The sequence below is a fragment of the Daphnia magna genome, linkage group LG10 (assembly GCF_020631705.1).
Source record: "Daphnia magna isolate NIES linkage group LG10, ASM2063170v1.1, whole genome shotgun sequence".
In the NCBI taxonomy this organism is placed as follows: domain Eukaryota; kingdom Metazoa; phylum Arthropoda; class Branchiopoda; order Diplostraca; family Daphniidae; genus Daphnia; species Daphnia magna.
This window is the reverse complement of record NC_059191.1, coordinates 2625184-2650360: the sequence shown is the minus strand read 5'-3', so window position 1 is coordinate 2650360 and position 25177 is coordinate 2625184. Positions and strand designations below refer to the sequence as shown.

Genomic DNA, 25177 nt, shown 5'->3' with positions numbered 1-25177 from the left:
GCCCCTGCCCGCCCTCTCCATCACAGTTTCTGTTCGTCAACTCACTCGCTGCCCACAAAAAACCCGCTGTAGTTGCCCGTCGACCCTATCGTTGCCTTTGCCCGTCCGCCCCCTCATAGTCTGTGCCCGTCAACCCAATCCCTGTATCTGCCCGTCGACTCACTCACAGTCTCTGCCCGTCCTCCCACTCGTTGCCCACAAAAATGCCCAATGAATTGCCCGTCAACTTATTTAAATCGGGTTAACCGCCTCGCCCCGGGAAAAGGCAATCGGGGATGAATCGGTGTGCCATTTCGTCAGCCAGGGCGGGGCGGGGCAAAAATGGAGGTTAACCCGCTTGGCCCGACGACATTTACAAAAATGGCGCCTGAATTCAAACTACAAATTTGGGTCGGGTTTTTATCGGGGCAACCGGGGCGAACTCCCCGATTTTCATCATAATAATCGATTTCCACTTGATCGATTATGTTTTAACGTCGATCGATTGATTGCAATCGGGGTTGAATCCCCGATTAGGCACCCCGATTGAGATCGGGGTTCAAAAATTTTCACTCCAAACCCCGAACGCCCCGCCCCGAGACCCAAATTTCGAAACCCGATTGGAAAAATGCGCCCCGAATTAAGGTCGGGGCCGATCCCTAGTTCTCTTTATGACACTCTAATATGCAGTAGAGGACGGAGACATTCAAACTTGTATTTATGTCTGTCACGTAGCTGACGTTTTTAGCATCAACGCATGCAATAACGGCTGTATAAAGTTTTACAAACAAATTTCAGATGGATGTCGATGGAAGATGAACTTACTCTGATGGGGACAGGGCAATTGTCGTTTAAATATGGGGAAAACGGTGATGATGCGGTGGTTGCGGACGACGGGTGGGATGAAGCGCTGCCACTCTTGACCGGAAGAGTATTGAATAGAGCACGACAAGAATGCGCGTTTACCATAGCTGGATTTTACATACAATTACATGCAGGCACTTGATGAGAGTGACAATGAGCAAATGGAAACCCATCCAACAAAAGAAAACGTGGGAACATGGGGTGATCATAATGGAGTGAATCTGGTATTTACATGCGATATCAAAATTCATTTAATCGAGAAAAAAATTTGTTTTCAACAATCGTCTGTACAACATGCTGATTATCTCCGCCGCTGCCGGATGTCTACAAACTTTGGCAACAATGTGTATGATACTCTTTTACATCTTAAAAAATATATATATATATTTCATTCAGATTAAATTATGAAGCCATATTCCTCCTCGTCGATTCAAGATCTGCACGAGTTGCCCACGATGGGTGATCGAACAGTTACCACAAGGAGAAGGTGGTGATCCGTAGAGATGAAATAAATCAGACGTAAGTCTTTTTGACTTTTTGAACCGCCGGCTTCAAGTCAAGCGTGCTCGTGGTATTATTAGCATTGGCATTGTTTTTCTCATTGGCCATTTTCAGTACGGCGCTGTTAAGACTGTCAACGAAGTTGTTCATTTTGCTTGGCTCGTTGCACGATCCATTTGTCTCGTTAAGCCTGCTTAATCTCCTTTGTTCCAGGTATGGTGCTCCGTTAAAACCACCAGAAGACGATGCAAAAGAGTCGCCCATTTTGCATCGTCGGGAAAACATCAAACCACTGAGGAAGCCCACAACCAGTGAAGCAAAACACGACACCACAACGGCGATTGTGAACGTTTCTGCCGTATAGATGCCAAATGATGACTGTGAGGCACCCACTTTTGGACCTGAAACAGGGAAAATAAATTCTATTAAATTTGATTTTTTTTTTTTTTTAAGTTCATCATGGCAAAAAGACGATTTGAAGTTACTGAAGAGTCTGCGTGCTACAAGGTAGAGCCGTCTATGGTTTTGGAGAGGGGGTAATTGAAGTCAAGATATTGAACGCAAAAATTGTCTAAGGATGTGATTCAAGTTCGCGTTGGTTTCATTTGTTTTGTCATTTTAATCGAGATATGGGGTATGTCAGTTCGACTACTGAATCCCAGCCTCACCTGCAGCGTTGATGACGTTATCGTCAAAGACGTCGTGACCAGGTTCAATATAGGGTCTTTTATGCTCGCCTTCCTCCACTATCACGTTCGTTTCTAATTCCACGTCTAACCCTATTATGTATACAGACAAATAAATCGCTTGTCAATAGCCACACTTTTTGAAATTTAATTTGGGTTATGACAAATTTGAAAACGCTAATTTATCGATGGTAATAAGCATATAAGCATGCTTTCATTCTAATGCGCTCTCACCCGCCCTTCCCAGCGAGAATTTAGAAAAAAAAAATTATACAGGAGAAAACATAAAATGCCGATAAAGCAGCCGGAACCACACAGAAAAAAAAATTTAAAAAAAAGCCGTGCCGTCTAGCGATAAGCAGAAACGATAAAGTTTGATGAGGACTGACCCTGGTGCATACGGCGGGGACTTGGCCAAGTCGTGCTACTAAAAGAAATGGTGGTGGAAGAAGTTGTGGTACTAGCGGTACTGCTACCAGTGGTAGTGGTGTCGGGGGTGGCAGTCGTGCTGGATATCAAACTTTCCGTCGCTGCCGCTGCCTCCGCCGCCGACGTCGCACAGGGACATTGACACGGGGCACAGAGCGGCTCCTCGGGAACTACACACACACACACACAAGACGCAACAACCCAAACGTCACAAAACAACGAAAAAAACAACAGACAAAGGAGACAAACGGCCAAACTAATGCAAACTGAGCTAAGAAGCAACTGAAACTAGGAAGGTACAAAATATCCAAAAACAACTTAGATAATCGAAAATGCTCACCAACTGTTTCGGCCGATGGTGATGACGGAGTCCTGTTTTTCGTTTTAATGATAGCTGTTTTTTTGGAACATAAAAAAAACAAAAAAAAACAATGGAACATTAGTCGTGTGATAGAAAATAAAGTTTAAAGGGACTTGTTTGTTTTTACCATTATCCGGACACTGATCAGAATATCCCGTAAAAATGCTTTGGATAAGTGCAGATTGGGCGGTAGGTGCGACTGATGCTACGGTGACGCAACGGGACGTGGCGGCGTTCCATGCACAGTAGGGGTCTTGCAGAGCCACGCATTCACTGCAACCGAACAAAAAAACATAATCCATCAGGACAAAAGTCTCGAATGGCAATATGACAGATCGATAGAACAACAAAGCAGGAAAAAAAGAAATGGCATCATCAGATAAAATAAACACCCACCTGCAAGTGATGACGCTGTCTGTGTAGCAACGGTGGAGTGGAATCGTTTGTATTTCGTCATTGGAAACCACAATGAGTCGAGGTCCCATTTTGTCTGTTTGCGGAACAAACCGCAAGTTGGTGATGGCAGCTTCCGTTTCAAAAACTTTGATTTCTTCGATGACGACCGGTCGCACTTTGCTGACCGAGTCGTACGACTCTGTGTTGATCGCTCGAATCACTTTGCCTTTGTCGGTCCCGATAATGAGTATATCGTAAGTTTTACCATCGGCTGTCCGCACTTGAGGATCCACGGCCAGTTTGGTAAATTTATACCTGACGTTAAATCGTTAAATTAGTATCCCATTGCTCAGTTTGAAAAGAAACAAAAATATATACTGTATATACAAAATAAATAAATAAAATGGCAAAAATAAAAACGATATTTACTTGAGGGAAGTGTGAGTGACGAGGGGTACCCCGTAAAAGGCGGGTACAGATTCATCCATCAGCGAGTGAGACTTGATGAAGTTGAGCGTCACTTCGGGGAGGGTACGCGAGTCGTTAACGCACTGGCCAGGTCGAGGCTCGGGAACGTCATTGCCGCTCACGGGTAACCAATTAGCATTCATCGAAGTTTGTTCCTATACAATTTTTCGTTTGTTTGTTTATTTATTTGTTTGTTGAGTCGGATAACGAATAAAGGAGGGGAGCAACAGAAAACAATAGACAATGGATGAGTGAATGAGATGTGGCTACAGCGAAGGAGGACGTAACGTATGGCTTTGTGCAGTTACCTTGAAAGCACCGTCGAACGAATCCATCACGTCTTGGAGGCGAAAGGCGCAGATGGCCGAACCGTAAATGGAGTTCTCCGGCGTGGTGAAGACGCCGTAGATCAAACGCTCCGTCCTGTGCCCATAAGTTCCTTCTACAACGTCGCTCGTCGATTCTGCATGTAAAAACGAGTGAAGGTAGTTAAGTCTCTAGTCTTTTCAAGTGCACCAATCATCGAGCTGCCAGTCGCAATCAGCGCACTCCTCTCTCTCTGAAAACTTGGCTGACGTAGTCATGAGGATACAGCTTCACTCGGCATAACTCATTCCCATCGACTGCGGGCCCGTTTGCTCGCCCAAACGAGCTCGTTTCATTATACAACGATAATTAGTTAGTTGCCAGGCATAAGAAAGACAGACTGAGAACGAGAGAGAGAGAGAGGGGGGGTACAAAACGAGGCAAACTGAGACTCGACGGCAAGGGAAAGAAACTTAACACCCACAGTTGAGAATGGTAGGCGTTGGCGAAGGAAGAAAACTTACGGATTTCGTCAAAGTAGAATGGGAAATCGCCGGGCAGAGAGCAGTTGAGACGAGATTTCAGAAATGATGTCCAACGATTAGACCAACGATGCGGGCCTCCCTTGTCGTTTTTGCACACGCGGCCTACGCGTGAATACACCGTCTATAGTGAATTATAAGCCATCAGTGATGTTTAATGTTCGGGGAATTTTTGAAATGTTATTCTATGTATTTGTTTTTTATTTAGTTTTTTTTTTACCTTGCCACAATTGATGTATTCGACAGCTGTTTCACGTAAAAAGAAATAAACGTAATCCCCATCGGCTACGGAGCTGACGAAATTGGGAGCTGCAATCGTCGTGTAATAAAAGAAGACATATTTATTAGAACAATGATTCGTAATAAAAATATTGAAATTCTTAGTTTTACCGTTCAAATGTTTAAAATCGTATTGCTCTGTTCGCAGGGGATCCTTGTAAATTAGCGGATCCAAACCGGAAAAATCGGAAACGGTTCCAGCGTACAATTCACCGTCTAAATATTATCAATGAGAAAGAGAGAGAGAGAGAGACAGATTAGGTATTAGCAAGTTCTCTCTGTAAGACTTAGTCTAAAGCTCCAACGTACCGGAAAACACAGCCGTACTGTTGTGATTAGGATCATAAGGGCTTAGTCCCTTTCCGGAGAACTCTCTGAGAACTTCCACTCCGCTTGCCTGCAAACGTGAAACGGATGTAAACACAATGATTTCCCATTGGTCTCTAAATATTATAGAACATACAACTGAGGGAATGAGGTCGGTCTGACTTACATTACGGCCGTATCTGCGGCAAAGCGGATTGTAAGCGTTCGTTCCACAGACAAGCATCTCCTCGTCGTTGATCCGGGCAAGCACTCGGATGTAATTTTGACAATCATCCTTTTTTCGTTAGTCAACGAAGAGTTGGGGGCGAAACGGAAAAAAAAAAATAAGGTAAACAAGCCAAGATTAGATTATGATGACGCACGTGTCTTCAAACAACAAAGTTATCTATTCTGTGCGTGTACAGAACGCTGACGTGTTGAACTTCTTACCTCTGATTTGCCTTTGACGAGACACATTTCCCGGTGAGTCGAAGCCGGATACCATTCAACCCTCTGTCAAGAAGCAGAAAAAAATATATAATAAAATATTAATTTATGCATACAATTAGAGGGAGGTCAGACGGAGGAGGGAGTTATCGATTTAATGGTTCAAATGGATAGATTTGTGAGTAAGACATTAATAGACTGGGATATCATCATTTGCGTGTGGACATTTTTGTGAATAGTTTGTCTACGTTGGGATGTGTTTAAATGGCCAATGTAAATTGGCCGGAAATGGCCGGAAGGACTATCCCACATAAAAGGATGGCGACCCAAACAAAAGAAATGCTTACACACACACAGACACACACTGACGATTCCCTGAATGGACTATGCAAATGCGGCGAAGGCGAGGACAACGAACAGACAGATAAAAAAAAAATAATAATAAGACAACCGTAGTTTCATTGAACCAAAAGCTCCGAGTGCAGTCCGATATGGAATGGAGGACAATCGCCACTTCCTAACTTGGGCAGGTTGTGAGACAGGTTGGTTTTAGCTTACCTTTTGCCTCCCTTCATTCTATTTTTCCTTCCTCTCTTATGCGCTTTTTCTTCTGTTTCTTTTCTTTTTCTTTTAAACGATGCATTACATTTTATATTCTTTACGCGAGCTTTTACGACCCAACTCCTCAAACCCTAGCATGTCTTGTTTCAAACATGCGAATAACGGGATGAGTCACTGCCTTTTAACCACGGTTCTTTTTTTTTTTCTACTTGCCACTCCATCTTCTGCGTTCAACTTTTTTTTTTTTTTTCTGGAAGGGGGGATGAGTGGTGGAATCATGAAGAATGCATAAAAAAAAAAAAGAAAAACTACGGAAGAAAAGAATGATGTACAACTGACCTGAGCTCGATTTTCTGTCATTTCATTCAGACTCAAATTGTAGATGATATTCCTGTAGATAAAAAGGGGTAAAGAAAAATGTCGGTTAACTTCCAGTTCTCTAATTAAAGTTAATTGTTGTTTTTTTTAAGAGAATGATGGGAAGGGGGAAAAAAAGACACGTGATGAAGAGAAAAATGTGAGAGTATGAATGTACCTTGCGCCGACTAGGATGGAATCGCCGTTCGTTTCCAGTAATTTAAAATGATCCGGGTGAGAGTGGTTTCCGTGGAAGCGTTGTACTTGTTCCGGAGCTACATAATAAAGAAAAAAAAAAAAAACAAAAAACATCAGTTATATTTTTAGATTGATATCAGTGGTTAATCACTCGCTTCCTTCAGTCACGCGTGCGCCCTCAAACACATTCGGTTGGAAACCAAAAGAGCAGGAAGTTGTTTGTTAGGAACGTAAAAAGAAAATAAGAAAATAAGAAGAAGAAACCGTACACTACTGTAAGGCACGAAGTTACGGCACATCGACGACGACAAGGCAACGTCGTTTTCTGTCGTGACCCACAACGTGACCGACATAAAAAAAATCCCTCCACTCCACCCCAAACAAAAATTTGAGGAGGGCCCTGCAACACTAGCGAACGTAACAGTATGATGCTATTTACTAGGCCACCGAAGCGAACAACTAAATTAATCACTAGAAAACGAATCGTGAGTACACGAATCGTTACGTCAGTGCGCTATGTCCGGTTCAACGGGTTACACCATGTCTAAGTCTTCCAGGAAAACAAAAAACAAAGGAGCAAAAGATGTGAAAGCAGAGCAACATAACAGATGAGGGCTTCATCTAAACAGTCATCTGGCGCTCTGAAACAGAAAGAGAAGAAATAAAATAAAATACTACCTCGGGACTCGGAAAGAAATTATGATTATTCATGACAATGAATGCTGCGAATGGCCTGAAGTGTTTTTCAACACACATCTCTCAGGGACAATTTCTCGGTAGACGTAATAATTGAAAATGAGTGCATTTACTGAATAGTGAGCCTTGTATCATAGAGAGCTACTAGGAACAAGAAGGGGGGAGAAACAAGACAATAACAAAGACGAAAGAAAAGAGGTGGCGAGATTCAATTAGACTAGTAAAGAAAAATTCGTTTGCCTGTGTGGGGTCTCGAATACAAATCCAGCTGACCATAACCGAAAGAAGATTTTTTTTCTTCTTCTTATTGTGGTACAGCAGAATAAAAGAAGATGGGTGGTCTTTCTAACTAAGGGATCGGCGAAGACAACCCTTACAAGACATGCTTCATTATATTTTACCCTCTACTTTTGTGTGTGTGTGAAGAGTTATACAAGAAAAGCTAAATTCTTTATTACCACTAGACCTCCAAGTGGATGCATCTTACACGAGATTGAAGAGGGTGGATGTTACATGGATGAGAACGAAATTTCTCACCGAGATATGGCCAAAGGAAAACAATAAGCAGATACCCAAGATTCTTATATACAACCGCATATATGCCTATGTGATTAAAAATTCAACAACAACAAAATACTGCAGTAGAAATCATATATACCGACCAGACCGTTTTTCTTTCTCGGCAGGTCATTGTGTTTTTGTTTTTGGATTCGATAGCTGTCGGGTAAACAATATGCTACAAGCTTGATGATCCCAGCATCAAAGAAGAAGGCAAGTTGGAAACTAACGAGGGGGCACTCCAAATATTTAAAAAGGAATAGGCAATCAGGCATCATTGTGTTTGTCCCGTCATTTTTAGAAAAGAAAAGTATAGGCAAAGTTAAGGAAGAATACGAGAACGTGTGCATTATGATGGATGAGCACGTTTGCTTCTGACGGGTTTATAGGAAATAATGCAATTTCCGCTGGTTGAATTAGTTCTTTTCTTTTTATTATTTCGTGTTCCGTTATTTAACGATGTGGCTTTTATTTCATTTTTTTTTTTTTTCGCTTTAGCTTTTGTTGGTTGTTCTGGATGGATCGTGAAATGTTCTGGACTGCGTTCAAACTAATGATTAAAACTTTTTCCCTCTATCTGGCTGTCCTTTCCGTTTTCCTTTTGGGTTAAACAACACGACACTTCAGGCATTGCATTCTTTTGGGCGTTGAAATTCCTCTTTTTTGCCCTGCCAAACTGCCGTTACAAAGACTCAAACTCACGTCACGTTACCAAAGGGACCTTTGTTTTCGTGTCTATATCCCGCTCGTTCGCTCCCCGACTCGCTACTCAAATAAAACCCGTTTATAATTGGAACAGAGAAGATGTTAAAAAATTAAAACGGTTGTTAATTCGTAAAGAATTTTTCAATCGATTAACGGGTCAGAATTTCTAATTCAGTAAACAATTATTTCTATTTTTGATCATATTATGGGCGGTTGTATTATTTGGCGTTTTGTGGCTTTGTAAAGGATGCACGCCATCGCATCATTGATCGTATGATTCATTAGTCGAAAGTTCAAATGTCGAAATCACCTTGCCAATGCCTGCTGGTCGCCGAGGTGGAGAGCAATCACGAGGACATAAATTCCCCCCCGTTTTCCCAAGTTATATGCAAACGCACAGCGGGATAGAAAGAAAGAAAGAAAAAAAACCCAAAGCAACGTATACAAGTACAATATTTTTTGCAGGGGAGGAAAAACAAAAGAATTTTCTAGCAATGGGAGTCGATCACGCCATCTACTCATCAACGAAAACTGCATGACGGTTTTCGTGTAGACGTCGTGTGCTCCCCCCTCCTGTACGTACAGGATGTCTACCCGTTGTTGCTTAGACCACTTACCGTCGTGTATCAACTACCCAGCAAATAGGTGAAGAAAAAGAGCTTCAAATTCACGTATTGGTTACCAGACGACCGACTGCTGTGTGTGGAGTTTCCCGACACCTCCACTAACCGATCGTGAAATTTCTCCAATTTCGGAGGGGGGAGAAAATCAACGGAAGCCTTCTCGACTTTTGTTCTTCTTCTGACCCAACGGCTTTTTTTTTGTGTGTCTGTCTTTGTGTTTCCAAGCCATCCGTCATACTAGCAAGCAAAATGGCCTCCAACACTTTTGACTCGAGTCCAAACTTCTCTCTTTGCGTTCGAGTGTCTAATAATGAAAACCCCATGGCGTAAGTTTATTCTTCTCTGTCCATTTCTCATGTGGAGTGTTAGGAAACGGTTTAACGGCAGAAGACGGAAAACCTGGAGCTATTTCAATTAACCCTGGTATAATGTCTGATGCACACAATCGATTGCTTTTCGATTTAAGGAATCGAAAGATTTTCTAAATGAATTCCTATTGTTTTCTTCGTTGTTTCCCATCGTTGGTAGTTTGGTACGAGTGGGCAAACGAACGAGGAAGAGGATTGATATATTATTATTCATCGTTGGAAATGATACAACGTTAGAAAAGAAGCCTGCAACAACATGCAAAGCGGAGGTAATAAGTCAATGTGAAACGAGTCGTTGTCAAAAACAAAACAAAAAAGAAATCTCCCCCCGTTTACGTTCTACGCAATAGGGTAGACTGAACAGAAAAAGGAAAATGGAAATATATTAATACATATGCTTTTCGAACCCTACGCAACTCCAAAGCTAATGGATAGATGTATTCAACAAGTGGCGTGGCAACTGGAAAGACTGTTGAAGAGGGGAGGGTCGACCGGCCAACCGTGGATGGAGGGGTTGATTTTTTTTTTCTTTTTAAGGTTAACGAAATATACCCTGTGGCGCCAGGGGGGGGGGAAGCATCTTTTCCTCAACTCGTCATTTGTATTGCAACCGATGCCGAGACCTCCCCGAGACTTCAGATAGCTCTTGGTTATGTTAGCAGAGTCCTCTGGTGGTCACCTCCAACTTACCCTGGCTCTTTGTGTGAAACCCCTCAAAGCAACATTTACAAAGGTCCAAGGTTAGACATGCCCGCCGGCTAGAATGGAGGCGCGGGGGCCGTCAAACCAGAAATGAACTTTTTTTTTCTTTTTTTAAATTCAAATGAACAACGGCGTTTTTTTTTTTTAAAGGGGTGGGTGGAAATGTTGAGTCACGTATTTTAACCGGAGCGTCGATTGTTTTCTCCACACGTCATTTCATAATTTTTTCGAAAAAAAAAAAAATGGCTGACGCATGAAACAAGCAGTAGTCGACATTTGCAACATATCGATCAACATAAAAATCGTGCGCAAAAAAAGAAAACACGAAAATGGGAGCTGGTTTTTGGCCAACGACTACCAGAGAACTTGTGTTAACCAACACATGTCTCTACTGCTAGACGTAAAACAGACAATGTTTTGTTTTTTTGGCCACACCTTCTTTTTCTTTCTTTCTATTTCCCACACATAGAGTGCGTCTTGAAGCACGTGACGAGAAGCAGAACCTCGTGACAGGGGGAAGTGCACAGAGAATCCCCTTAAAAATAGCCTTCGGGCTTGTTGTTGATGTTCTCTATGTGTGTAAATATATATGAAAATGCTCTTGTTTCTTGGCTGATAATTCAGTTGCCACGTCGGTCTTTTTTCGGTCACTGCCGGTGAACGCCCTGCCGATACAGTGGAGTGGCCTTTTTTTTCTTATTTTTTCCTATTTGCCCTTCGGCATTGGAAGGTGCACGCAGGTGGTGGTCTGCAAAAGGCCACGAGAAGCTGCTCTAAAGATGTTGAAACTGTTCTCAGACCAGATGGCCCCATCTTCAAGAATAAATACAAAGTGACGTTTTGGGGGCTTTCTCTTCTTCTTTTTCGATTCTCAAACAGTTTTATGATCCCCCTCCTCACCATTTAAAGCTCAAGAGATTTATGGACTTTTTCATCAGACGACATTTTTTTCTTTTTCTTTTTGGGAGGGGGGGTGGACTTTTTCTCTGTTACGAGGTCTTGGCACCGACTAGGAAATTGGAGCCTTTCTTTTCTCGAGAGAGAGAGAGAATAAGAAAACGTGGGTGTGGTAGAGTATTGTAAAAAAAAACGAAGACATTTTGCGCACACTCACAGCGAAGCCGGGAATGTATTTGCGTTGTCGGTTGTTTTGCGGTTTAGCCACTGAAGCGGAACTAAATATACTCCGGAAACAAGACCCGTTTTTCTTCGTATGAATGGCGGTCGACGCAACGATATCGGAAACAAACCACACACACACACAAAACTGAGTTCCTTTTCTTTTTTATTTTTGGGCTCTTTTCCAATAGTAAATTGGGAGATGGACGTGTAGACGGAAGCCCTTGTGTGAGTTGTACTAAGAATACCACGACCAACTAAGCGTGTAAACGACACGTGCAAACATTCCGTGATTTCTATGGCGGAAAAAATAAAAATAAACAAGACAATAGACGACACAAAAAAAGAAGAAGAAGAACCCGGACAACTGTCGGCGGAAAATACCGGATCATTGGTATCATTTTCTGCTTGGCAGGTATTGCAAGCGGATTTCGATCGTTTTACAGTTTTTCGGAAAACGTTACCGCTGCTATTTGCGACCTGCTTTTCTTTTGTTTGTTCTCTTTTAGCTTTAACCCAACGCGATTTTTTGGGTTTTGTTTCCTTGATCCGTTTACAATAGGAGACTGAGAGAGAGACATCTTTTTTTTTTTTTGAATTGAGTGGCAACAATGAAGCCCATTGGAAAAAAGAAATAAAACAAAAATTCTTAAGAGATTTCTAGAGGCTGAGCCAGATCCTTCCGGCTGGATCAGAGGAGCTATAGACCGGCAGGAGGCGGTATCTGCGAGCGGACCAACAATAGGACTCTAGACGCGCATAAACCTTAGTTCTATGAATATATATATTTTTTAAAAAGAGCTAAAGAAAATCTTCTTTTTCAATGCATTTCCACGTTCCGGTACTGAGAATTCCGCAAGGTTTTTTCTTTTCTTTTTTTTTGTACAAGAAAATGAAGAGAAAAAGAGACAGGGCTTGAAAAATGGAAGAGACAATCCTGAAAACGTAGCCGATGAGAAGTTCCCACAAGGTTGACCCCCCCTCCCAAATAAAAATAGGTAAAAAAAAAAAAAAAAAAAATCTTTTCTAGTCAACTTTAAAATTCCCGTGACTGATACAGAACCGTTCCGCAACCAGAACCAATCAGCTCCTTTTGAACTCCATATCCCCCTCTCCCGTGTACTCATCGCCTGATGAAAACATTCCGACCGGATACGTTCCGATTTTTCCGCATCAACTCTCCTTTTTCTTTTCTTTTTTTTTTTTAACATTGTCTTTCTGCTTTTCCAGTCTGATTATCATTCGCATCATGCCTATCGTTCTAATTATCATTATTTTTCATATATTCTTGTATCCCGTTGGTTTATTTAAACACGCGGAGGAATTCAGCTCTCATCGTTTGGACACGCTGAAGAGAAAGGAGAAAAAAAAAATCAGATGACTCTTTGAAAAAGAAACGTAAAAAAAAAGAAAACGATCGATAGATTGATATAACGAGGCAGCGGCTAATCAAAAATTCATAGTCGACGAAGACATAAAAAAAAATGTTGTGTTTTATATCGCTCGGATGCAAATGTGCTTTACACCAGTAGAAGCGAGCCGTTGATAATGGCTTTCTCAGCACATGATTCCGATTCTCTGTGTTGTCTTCCCTGATCGAAGCCCCGTGTTTGCAACAGCCTGACATACAAACCGGTCGATCCAGGTGGGTGGGCCTCAGAGAATAACATAAAAAAAAAAGGAAAAGAAAAGCAAGAAGTAGAAGGCCAACTTGAGTATAGCCATAATAATAAGCACAACCCAAAAATATGAAAATGGACAGACGGGAATGAGAAAGAAAAAATTCAGCTGACAGGTGAGGATTTTTTTGATCGACTGTTTAGCGGAATAACAAGACGGGGCTTCTCCGTTCATGGTTGGCCGAGTACACGAAAGAGACCTTTCAAGTTGGGAGGGCAAAATAAAAGAAAAGATTTTCACCAAAACATGATCAACGGGGGTAATGAAGAGAAAGTAGTCATTATACGATTTACTCCCACAAGAAAAGCGAATGCACAGATGGTCGATTCTATTTATCCACATTCAATTAAATTGTACCCAATCGACTGGCATTTTATCTAGCGTTAAACAAGAAAAGGAAAAAAAAAAAATCCACAATTTATGTACGTTCTTCAATCGTCCCCAATACAGCAAATAAGATAAGAAAAAAAAAAGTCCATAAAAATAATGGAAAACAGGTGGGTGCGAAAGGTCGGCTAAAGGTTATCAGTTCTAGCGATGACGCTATGTGCTTTACCTCGTTCCCAAGAGATCAGTGTAACAAGCGAGCAAACAGCAATAGGTCGAACCAAAGTTTTCTAATCAGACACACAAAACACACACACACGCCGCAAAAACTCCCATCTTTTTACAATTTTCCTTTAAATTCTAAAGTAGACTCCGACAAGACGTCGTCGTCAATGCCGCCTGCATAGACACCGACCAAACGTCTCGACCGGTCGAAATGTGCTATAGGTCTCTCTACCTGTGTCTATATGCCACACGCCAGTGAGACGAAAATAGCGCCGAGATGGCGAGAGGGATATACGGCTTGTTTGTCTTATCCAAACAAACGGACCTTCTCCTTAATATTTTTTGTCTCTCCAAAATATCGTCACTCTATTTCTAGTCGGGACGATGCGGATACTCTTCAACACATAAACAGGAGGCCCACGATATGGCTATAATGGCGGCCAGTCTTGATTTTTTCTCATCCGATAAACAATGTCAAAGTGTATCGATAAGAAACAAAAAAAAAAGGGGGGGGGACGCTGTTTTAACGAAACGTTGCTAACTGCGTTACGGTCGAGTATTTAAAAACCTTGACGAAGATTGAACTATTTTCGGGAATGACGACGGTGAATTTCAAGTTGGCCGCCAACGCAACGATGTCATTGAGCCATTACAAGGATCAAAGCTTGGCAGGAGATTGAAAGTCGTTCACTGACGCAACGATGTATTGCACCTCTTCGATTCGATTCGATAGAAAGTGATCGTCATAAATCAGCGCTCATTCAATTAGGGAAAATTTGTATCGCACAAATCAGCCGAAATTGAGCTAGTCGCGCAGAGAGAATAGAAACCCATTTCGAAAATTGAATTTCGTAACGTGATATTCTGCGAACGGAGATGAGAATAAATGGAAAACCGTACACGATGTTATAAAGGACTAGGTACGTTTTTTAAAATAGATTTTTGTTCGATCGCTGTCTCGTTTTCACACGAGTTGCGGGCGTGAAAACCAATCAGTTGGGCCGTGTCCATCGATCGAATTCCACTCGGGCACAAATGCGCCACTATCAGTCCGCCCACTCTGACGATGAAGAAAAATGCGGGCCGAGGTTTCGCATTACTCTTCGATATTATTCAATCTACTCCTCCCATTTTGATCTCATTTCTCTCCCTTCAATACCCAAAGTGGATTTTGATTGATGGCATCGGTGATGATATCGGACTGAAGCTGCACGAAATGTATACACACACTCAGCAGAGCATTACGTCGGAGACCTTCTTTTGTTTTCTTTCATCAGTACCAGGCCAAACGGTCACACCCCCCTCTTTAAAATAAAAAAAACGCACAATGGGGAATAACATTCAAGCATGAAAGGCTTCCGGCAACGACTTAGCCGACATGTAACAAAAATAAAATAAAAAAAAAAGTCCCGTACTGGATTAAAAATCAAGGCCCCATTTACATCATCGGAGACTATGGGGTGTGTCACAAACGACGAGGGGATTCCGGCTTATTGAAGCAAATTATATAGGACACGGAATAGGTCAGAAAAGCATAGAGCGGGTTCAAATGGGATAAAGCGGAAAGAAGAAGAAGAAGAAAAACCGCAAATTTGATGGGTTGAAATTCATTGATTTTTACGATGAGTATGACGACACATGCCAGAAGGCCCGCTATCGGCATCTGAAGGTCTCGTGACCCTATGACCTTCTATTTTCTTCTTACACTTTTGAAGTAGCTGTTTCTTTTTGTTTTTTGTTTTTTGTTCTTTGATCTTAATGATTGCTAGATTATTTTTTTAAGAAAAAAAAAGAAACAAGAAAACTAGTTTTCATTTGGAAGTAGTAGTGACTGGAGAAAAGACAAAAAATCATAAATAAAAAAAGCCCCTCTCTGTGAGAAAATCGTTCAAGGCCGAACCGTCATCCATCAACTTTCGAATTGGCTCCGTCCGGGACCTTGAGGGTTGTTGAATTGATAGCGATATAGCCAAGCCGAAACTCCTCTAGTAGACGCATCCAAGTGATAAACAAAGAGAAAAAGTTTTTCCTTTATAGCATCCGTGGCCGTCTATCTCGGCGCAAACGAGACTTGAACAAGAGAAACATAACAAGACGAATTATGTATATGTGCCAGGATCGCTTCACGAAAGTTGTACTCATCAAATGAGACGAATGGTTGGAAAACAGGAGCACAATTGTGTGTGTGTGTGTGAAAAGGGCGAGAGAGAGAGAGAGAAAACACGATCAAACAAATCAAAAGGATTCAATTTGTTAAATGAAAACAAATGTTCCGCCGTCACAGTTTGGGAGAGAGAAAAAAATTCAAGTGTTCCAGCAAGTCTTTTGTACCGTTTTCCGGCCAGCGACAGTTCAAAAAACACAGAAGTATATAGACATTGAAAAAATAAAAGGGCGAAAATTGAATAAAAAAATTCAGTTTCTCTTTGTGTGTCGTCATTGTGACTTTTGCATCTCTACCGTTGGACGGCAACGGCTCGTGACGGTGAAAAAAAGGCGACGTTTTTTGTTGTTGTTAGTTATCAATTGATTTTGCATGTTTCATTCTATTAGCTATCTTTCGAGCAAAGTCTCCACGCTCGAGCTCTTGAGACAGAAATGCAATCGTGCTCAAAGCTCTTATTTTCATTTTCACTGCCATCGTGTTGCAGAAATTCACAGAAATTTAGCTTTCACAGGTAGGGGTTTTTTGTTGTGTTGTTGTCCGTGTACGTGAATGCAGAGTGGCCAGATTGCACGAGACACTTTGTCTGACGCCGGTGGGGGAAAAAATAGATGATTCATCTAGCGGACATTTCTTTCAGCAACGCTATGGCGTAACAAACGTTACGAACCCACACATTATTATTTTTTTTAAGTTTTATTTTTCCCCATTTTCTTTGTTCCTACTCCACATTTGGCTGTTTTCTTATATTCGAAGATTGTCCCCACGACCGTCGACAGCGACAAAGTGTATCGATGATGGGAATACGTAATGACATATAACCTCTATGAATAATTCATTCAGTTCGGAATACATGCGTATATTCCTGTGTGTAGAGACCGAAAACCATGCTAAGCCACCGACCGGGAGGAGCCTCAACTAGTAAATAAAAAAGCACGAAGAAGACGAAAGGAAAAGAAAAGAAGAAGAAAAAAAAAGAAAAGAGACGAATAAAAAGAAAATGGAAATGATTTTAAAGCGACAGAAGAATCGTACATGTCCGACGACATGTATATATACGTCGTTTAAATAATCACCGGCTCCCGTTGATGGCCAGACTAAATATGCAAATGAGTTGCCATGGATCAGTGAGGTAGATGCGACCAGAATATTTAAATGTGTGCTTTTTTTTTTTAAACTTAACCAGTCGTTCGGCTAGGATTTAGAATTTAGGAGAGGGGGAGGTTTTGTTTTTTTCCATGAATCTTCCGGTTGGTTTTTTTTTGTTTTTCATTTACATATTCAATCAGTCGTCTACTCCTTTTTGGCACATGAGACTGGCGACACGAAAGAAACATCGAGGATGAATAAACGTGACGTCAGTTTGACAAAGACGGAGATACCGTTTGTCGACCGAGATCAGATGATGTTCAAAGATAACCAGTTAACAAGATTTAGGCATTCAGGAAAGATGCAGACGAAGAGGAAGAAAAAGGGGAGAAGAAAAAAAAAATTGTTTTTATCAATCACGACCGGTGATCATCGAAAATTCAATTCACGGGGCGACGGGGAGCTAATGGGAATAGGTAAACAACACCAGCGCCATTTCTCCATGGTAACCAATGGAAAACGCAAAGGAGAATGAAACAATCCCAAGTCGAGTTTCGAAAACAAAACTAAATTTGGAATGATTTCCTAATAAAACCCTGGCCAGCTTTTATTGGGAAACGAATAGAATCCGCTCTGAAAAAAAGAAAAATCCAAATGTTTTGGCGCTAAAATTTGATTTGGTGGTCTGTGGAAACCTGCCCGTTTCCCAGCTGTTTTGTTTTTGAAAAAAAAAAAAAAAAAATGGAAACAGCAGTGGGTGTATTATAATAAAGAAGGAGGAGTGAGCTTACCCAGCGTGATGGATCTCCTGGGCAGGATGTCATCTTGCCAACCGGCGTGAACCAACGTCCAACAGCTCACCGCCGCCACCAGGTAACAGAGAGGCAGGAGCGATTGGAGACGCGGCCGGAACACTGTCCGCCTCTGGCAAAAGCTCGTTGATGATGTGGATGACATCGCATGGCTGCTACTACGTCTCCTTTCCGTCGTCTGATGAGATGAGGCCATTGTCCAATATTTTGTATTTCTATATTTCTTCCTTCTTCTGGTGGACTCTCCTTTTCTTTGTCGTCTTTCGTTTGCTTTTTTATTGGCCCTGATGATTATTGTCTGTCGTTTCTATGTTTGCCGCCAGCGCGTGTCCAGGATGGAAGGATCAGCGACAAAAAGGGCGTCACAGGTTGCGTGGAATCACTGCACCATTGTTGCGGATTGGCGAAACCGAAAGCCAATACAGGTGGAGATCGGAACAGGAAAAACACCAAACAAAAACGAGCCAAAAAAAAAAAAAAATTGTCCTTGGCTCGTAACCAGTTTGCGCGCGGTGCCGTCAAAATTGGCTGCTGTCGGCAGTCGACCTACTTGGCGGCTCTCTAAGCAGAAGACCCTGCAATTTCCGAGATGAGTGGGTTGAGAAAGAGAGGGGCAAAAGGAATAAACAGTAAAGAGAATCATGAGTTACAGTATATTTAGCATAGCCGTACATGGTATTGCAATCAAGAGGCGTGTTTGGGCAGCAAGAAGCTGGTCGGTGGGGCATTAACCAGTTCAAAATCGGCTGCCGCTGGCTTCTCTACGACAAAAAAAAAACCCTTTTTTCTTTCTTTCTCTCTTCTTCTAAACTTTGGCTTCCTACATTTTCTTTTTTTATTTGAACTGCTGAAAAGAAAAAAGAAAAAACTAACTTTCGAAATAATCTATAGGATCTTTTCAATTTTACCCTTTTCTTCTTCCTCTCTCCCCCCACTTTGATTGTTTATTTTGTGAACGCGATATGAAAACGAGATGCAAACGCTCTAGAGGCGTGAGAAGAACAGAAAAACAAAAAATGGGCTGGTGTAAAAATGTTGCATTTTCGCTTTCTCTCTACAACGCGACACACTCTCTACTTTTTTTTGCACTTTTTTTTTTTCCTTTTTCCCAGGTGCTTTAGTTAAACTTGTTTTTTTTTTTGGCTGCCCACCCTTTTCTCGGTATTCGTCTCGTTACTGCAGGTGTTGAATTAAAATAAAAGAAACTCGCCGAGAAAAAGGAGAGCAAAAAAATAAATAAATAAAATAAAGTTTCAGAATTTAATACCAGTAGCGGAATTTTCGGTATTTTAAGACCGGATGGATTTTTTTTTTGGGGGGGGTTTAATTTAGTTTTTTTTTTTTTTTAAGGATAACGGATGAGCCGGACACGACGGTTTTGATCGGCTTCATCCTGTGAAAGAAGAGAGCCATCAACTTGTTCAACTCCGGATATTGGCTTATTGCGGTCGTTCTGTGTCTATCCGCCATCTATCCCGATTTCGTGCAAAACAAGGTTCTGGACGGGAAACTCTGCGCACTTGGGCCAAGCCAATCACGTCCTATTTTTGAAGTCAAGAGCTTCGTGACGTCAATTCCTTTCAGACCTTTAGATTTTCTTCCTGCTTTTTGGCCGACCATCGTCTTCCTGATTCGTACGCAGACACACACAGCATCAGCTGATTTTGTCCAGAATTACGATTTTTAAAACAATATTTTTTTAAAAAAGGGGGTAGTAGGAAATGGAAATGAAAATAGATGCTGCGTAGTGGAGGGTTGCTGGTAATGGCGTCGGTCTGATGCGTGTTAACACCATCATCAGTTTGCGGGACTATTGTAATGACCTGCAGGATATTCTCTGTTTTCTCTCCACAATCGGTGTGTTCTCTGTGCACACACAAACACACACACACACACCATCTCTCTCTCTTTCTCATCTGTATATTTCTTACGTTTTCTCTTTTATTTCATTTCGTCCCTATCGCTGACTTGATGATGCCGGTTGTTGCCCTAATCACGCCGTGTGTATTCAAATGCGCACGGCAACTCAGCGAGTCGGTCATCATCATTACCGATACGGAACCCCAGTGTCTGCTGAGGAGGAGAGAGAGAGAAAGAAAAGAACATCCCGAAATGTTATACAGGAGAAGGAGAACAATTTGACTAAAGCCCCGCTAACGGCGTTTGTAATGGCGGCGGCCGACAGACGTGAAAAAAGAGAAGCGGACGGACGAGATCACAGGATATGGGTGGGTGAGGGGGAATGGCTGATACGCCACATCCTCGTCAACGCCCCAATATCCAGGTCACCTGGGCCGATGCCAATACATTTATTTTATTTTTTTGGGGGTACTATTCAGACGGATTTTTGATTTTTTTTATTTATTTTTCTTTATGCCCTGATCGACGATCCGGTTCCTGGTCTGTTCGACTGCGTCCCCGCCCTAATCAAATAACCCGTACGACTTGTTTTGTGGCATGGAGGTCACACTCGACAATCCAAATTGACGTTAAAAGAAACTCGTATCGTTTAACATTTAATACCAACATTTTTATTTTTATTTTTTTTTATTTTGTGTCTTTCTACCATGACGCTTTTATCTGCCAAAATATGCTGGAATTTCTGAAAAATGATTGACAAAAGCTATTAAGGATGAAGAAGGGAAAACGTCTGAATTGGGAGGGGGGATTGGTAATCAAAAATGTGCCATCTATCCGGACTATTACTTAATTCGCAATCCTGTCTACTTGGCTGATTCGCAAATCCATCACACAGAACGGGAAGCAATAATATAGCACGATTGCCACACCAACGAACGACCAATCATTGCGAAACGGGGGGAGAAAAGGGCAAAAAAGAAAACAAGAAATGAACGCATTTAACGATGGCAGACAATCGGGGAAAGGGATTCAGCACGACGTCCACAATTTTGGCGGGCGAATTTTTTGATCACCGCCATAAATTGGATGTTGGGGAAGGGTATCAAACATGGCCGACTGGTGGGACACGCCAAATTGAGGAAATGTGCGAAATTGTCACGGCATTTTTTTTTTTTTTTGGTTTTTTTTTGTCTTTTTTGTCTGTTTTTAACAAACAAAAAATAACCAAATCGAAATGTTACCTGTAAAAGCTGCGTCCGCTGTTTGAGAAATGATTTTAATCCAGAGAATGTATGTGTGTCGTGGTCTCGAATCACTCGTGCTCAATTAAGACAGTTTCGAAATCAACAAGAGAACAACTAGAACTGCACACAGTAGATAGGCAATGTCTGTGTGAACGTTGCCAGTCAAACAAGTTCAGAGGGGGAGGGGGGGGTTTCCTTCGTATTTTTCCAATCAACTGAGCGACGAGCAGCACGAACCTACTAGCACAAATGGTAAAACCCAACTGATCCAAGCCCACCGCTTGGTCCGCTAGTCATACACCGTCAAGCGCTTGGCTTGGTTTCCCCCTGTCCCCCTCCCTTCCTTCTTTTTCTTTTTCTTTTTCTTTTAGTTTTTTCTTTTTTACTACTACTACGACTACGATAGGACTTTTCTTTACTATTCTGTATACGATAGCTGGCGTGTGTAGTGTTTAACGTATACAGAGTGGGGGGCTGTCTTTTTCAGTGGGCACTGGGCTATATAGAAAGAGAGAAAAAGTACTGCTGGCAGCGCCGCCAAATGGCCAGATTGTAGCCGCAGGGATTGGTGGACGATCTTGGACTCCCGGTTGACCGTCTTTTTCTTTAACACATTTTTTTTGTTTTTTTTTGTTTTTTTTTTTGTTTTATTTATTATATTTCTTATTTTTGATTTTTTGTTTGATTTTTTTTAAAGAATTGTTTAAAGAATCTATTTAATTCCTGCAGGGCAATGGTCTTTTCTTTTAACCCGATGGAAAGGCAAGATAGACACACACACACACACGCGCATTTGAAATATAAACAAAAAGTCCGTAGGAAGGAGTGATCCAAAGCAAAAGAGAATACTAGATTTTTATTTCAGACAGTTCCCTTTTTTTTTTTCTTCTCTTTCTTGGACGTTATATATAGTATAAACTAAGACGACGACTGCTATTTACTAAAGACTCGGTCTCTTCGTAGGAACTTTTCTTCTTTTTTTTTGGATTTTCTTTTATTTTTAGTTTTTTTTTTTTTTTCATTTGTCATTGGAAATGGAAATCGAAAAAAAGAAAAAAGACAGTCAACATCAAAGAGACGAATGCGAATGGCGACACGAGAGTGGTGATGATGGCGTTTTCCCTCTTCTACACCAGATGAAACTCCTTTTTGAACAAAAAGAAAGAAAGAAAAAGGATTGGGATAAGTATAGGCTCAAACGGGCAAAGGTCTTTTTTTTTTTGGATTGGACATCCACAGATAATTCGTTTGATTTCAGATGACTATCGAAACAAGACAACTTGGAAAAAGCCAAAAAAACCAAGAAAAATGATAATGAATAAATAAATAAAAGGAAAGCCATTTCGACTCTTGATTTTGATGTACAGATTTCTCAAGCGTCGCGTTTAAATATAGAAGACATTGAATTCGAAATGGATTGGCAGTTGTGGACGCACTTCATTGCACGCAATGGATAGAAGCTTTTAATAGCGTTCAGTTTCACTACCACAAAACCAAATGGCAGTTTTTTGTTTTGTTTTGTTTTTTCGTTTTTATTTTAAAAAAAGAAAATAAAAAAGAAGTCAACTCTTAGCGGGAGAACGACGAAACCGAGGCCTTGGTGTTTATAATGCACTAGAGGAATAAGGGTGGGGAGGGGGATTTCAGCGGAATCGGATGATTTCTTTTTCTCCCCCTCTGTTTTTTTTCCTTTTCTTTCTTACCTTCAAGATTTTTCGAAACACCTGGCGGTAGCCAGAGGCGAAACGAGACCAGGTACTCTGCGCTGTCTCGCTTTTAGTTACTTTGCCCTTAAGATTCGTTAAAAAAGAAAAAAGAGGGACTCGGGGAAGGTAGGAAGGCGAACCAAGAAGAAGAAGGAGAAGAAGAAGAAGAAGAGGAGGAACGAACCCACTTGCCCCCAAGTCATCAAAGCGATCAGACAGTCATAGACCGGAGTAATACTGCGGGGGGAGAAGAAGAAGACTCTCCGCGGGGTCAGCGGAGGGTTTCTGGTTTGCCAGGGGTTCTGGCCAGGCGCTGCTGGGAGTAAAACGACCCTAGAAGAAGATGAGGAGGACAGTGGAGAGATAGGGCAAAAGAAGAAGGGGGGGGGAGGAACCTCCCCGAAACAAAAGAGCGACGATGAATCCAAACAACCGTTGGCAAAGTGAAACAAAAAAAAAGGGAAGGTAGGATGGAAAATAAAGAGAATAAAACAGATAGGGAAGAAAGAAAAGGAAGAAAGAAAGAAAAAAAAAAAACAAGATGACAAAAGAACATCCAGGTGAGTCCCCCTTGCAAAGCATTATCTAGTCGAACAACATTGTCTTCTTCTTTTTTGTTTTCTTTTTCGTTTGTTGTTAACTAAAAGGTAAAAGAAAGAAAAGAAAAAGAGAAGAGAGAGAGAGAGACGACGGACCATAGAGGTAGTATACGTCGTCGCCTTGTCGTCCATTCTGCCCTTATATATATAATGTCAGTTCATCCATCGTATCGATTCCGTGTTAGATGAAGGGGAAACGGCCTTTTAAAAATGGTTGATATCATAAAACAGTCAAAAGGGGACCCGTTTTTAGTCTGTCCACTCTTCTATTCGTTTCCGTGCTGGATAAATAACAATCTGAGAAAAGAATAGGTTTCAAAAATCTAGAAAAGTCAAAATGATAACACACGCAACTTAAAAACAATCGAGTTAGTCTAATTCAATAATCCGGCTGTTTGTGTGTACATCATACACGTCGCACTCATCCTGGATTAGACGTACATTTTTGCGCAAAAGAGAAAACGTGAAAGAGAGAGAGAGAGAGAGAGGGAGAATGGAAAAACGTTGCAACGAAAATGCAAGTTGAAATCAAGAGCAATGGAACGACTATGCAAAGTGAAGAGAGAAGATTAGTCGTTGAGGGATTTGCTGCTCGAGTGTAATAGTCGGAGAGAAATCTGGGTTGCTCCGTTCTATCGCAGACATCAAGTACACTGGGGTAATGCACGTAATGAATGAGATCACAACCAGTTGGGAAAAGTGCATTCGCATCACGCAGTCACCACACACACACACACACACACACACATCCCGCGTGACTCTGCAGCACTCGTATATAGAAAGGGGGGGGGAGGGGAAGAAAGGAAAACCTGTTTCCAAATGTGTTTTTCTTTTTCTTTTTTTTTTCAAGGTTTTAACGTTATTCATCTTGCGTCCGTGACGGCTTCGGAACTCGGAAATAAATAAATAAATGCGTACACACACACACACACACGCAGCGCAGTTACACACAAGAAAATGAGAAAACAAAAGGCTGGTCTGATTTGTTTTCCTGTTTTTTTTTTTTGTTTTTTATTTGATAGTAACAACAAGTTTCCAGGGTTTGTTTCTGTTCTGAGATTTCTGGCCACGACAACCGGATCGCCTAGTAAAATAAAAATCAAAGATAATAAAAAAAAAAAAAAAAGAAGAAATAATATTATGTATATTTTGATACAGACAAATATAAACAGGAACATGATGAATAGAGAGAAGCATATCTACATATTGGGAAATAGACACAAAAGGACAACAGCAACAAGTTGCGAGTCATTCGACAAGAGAATTTATTTCATTTTATTTCTTTTTGTGGGGTGTAACTTTGCGTGTTTTTTTTTTTTTTTACATGACACAAATTGGCGAATTTCAGTAGGTTCCATCCGTTGGACGCAAAAAGAGTCGAGTTGGCAGTTTAGCAAAAAACCCAAAAAAAATCTTAATTTTAACTACAATGGGCATTTCTTTAAAAAAAAAATTATTTCTTTACAAAAACTGGCAGGTTTGGGTAAACAGGCGGACGACGCAGCGGTCGCAAAGAGCAAAAGCAGAGATGGAACACACGCTATTGTTCACGCTCTCGTGTATGACACACCCAAGAAGAAAAAGAAAAAGAAAAAAATAAAAAGAATCGAGATAAGAGTTTAGAAAGAAAAAGAAAAAAAAAAAAGAATGAACTTTGCTTTCATTTGCATCTTTTTGAATGGGGCAGCAGCGGGAGTGTACCCGGCCAACTGTTGGGAGCAGCACACCTGTGCCTGTCCAAATTTGTTTCCTCGTCTGCTCCCAGTATGGTGAATTGTAAAATAAAATATAAAAAAAAAAAAAAACATTTAAAAATTAAAAGTAAAGAATAGAAAAAAAATATCAAAATAAGAAAGAAATCGACGATAATGGCTAGATGGTGCTAACGGCGTTGCAACATTAAAACATTTTTCAAAGGTAACTTATTTTCGATTTCCCTTTCAGGCTTTTTCATCGCTTAAAAACAAAAAACAAAACAAAAAACGCGAGGGATTTGTTTTTTTTTTGTTTTGTTTTTTAT

General features: G+C 41.1%; 1 protein-coding gene across 4 annotated transcripts; it reads right to left on the bottom strand.

Annotated features, from left to right (window-relative positions):
• Window positions 1-680: 680 nt before the first annotated feature.
• LOC116932782 (semaphorin-1A) lies at window positions 681-21132 on the bottom strand. Of its 4 annotated transcripts, XM_032940617.2 has the most exons (18): window positions 20850-21131; window positions 17728-18323; window positions 6661-6757; window positions 6465-6516; window positions 5568-5630; window positions 5305-5412; window positions 5121-5208; window positions 4923-5027; window positions 4753-4841; window positions 4515-4656; window positions 3993-4147; window positions 3646-3839; window positions 3217-3531; window positions 2948-3093; window positions 2800-2853; window positions 2420-2629; window positions 2013-2123; window positions 681-1745 (listed from the first exon to the last, which is right to left on the bottom strand). In XM_032940617.2, exons 2-18 carry the CDS (start codon window positions 17942-17944, stop codon window positions 1357-1359), a joined length of 2535 nt encoding a protein of 844 aa, XP_032796508.2. In that variant the 5' UTR covers window positions 17945-18323; window positions 20850-21131; the 3' UTR covers window positions 681-1356. The 4 variants fall into 4 exon arrangements, with proteins under 4 accessions (XP_032796508.2, XP_045036365.1, XP_045036366.1 ...); XM_045180430.1 differs by lacking the exon at window positions 2013-2123 and having other exon boundaries at window positions 20850-21132; XM_045180431.1 differs by lacking the exon at window positions 2420-2629.
• Window positions 21133-25177: the final 4045 nt, after the last annotated feature.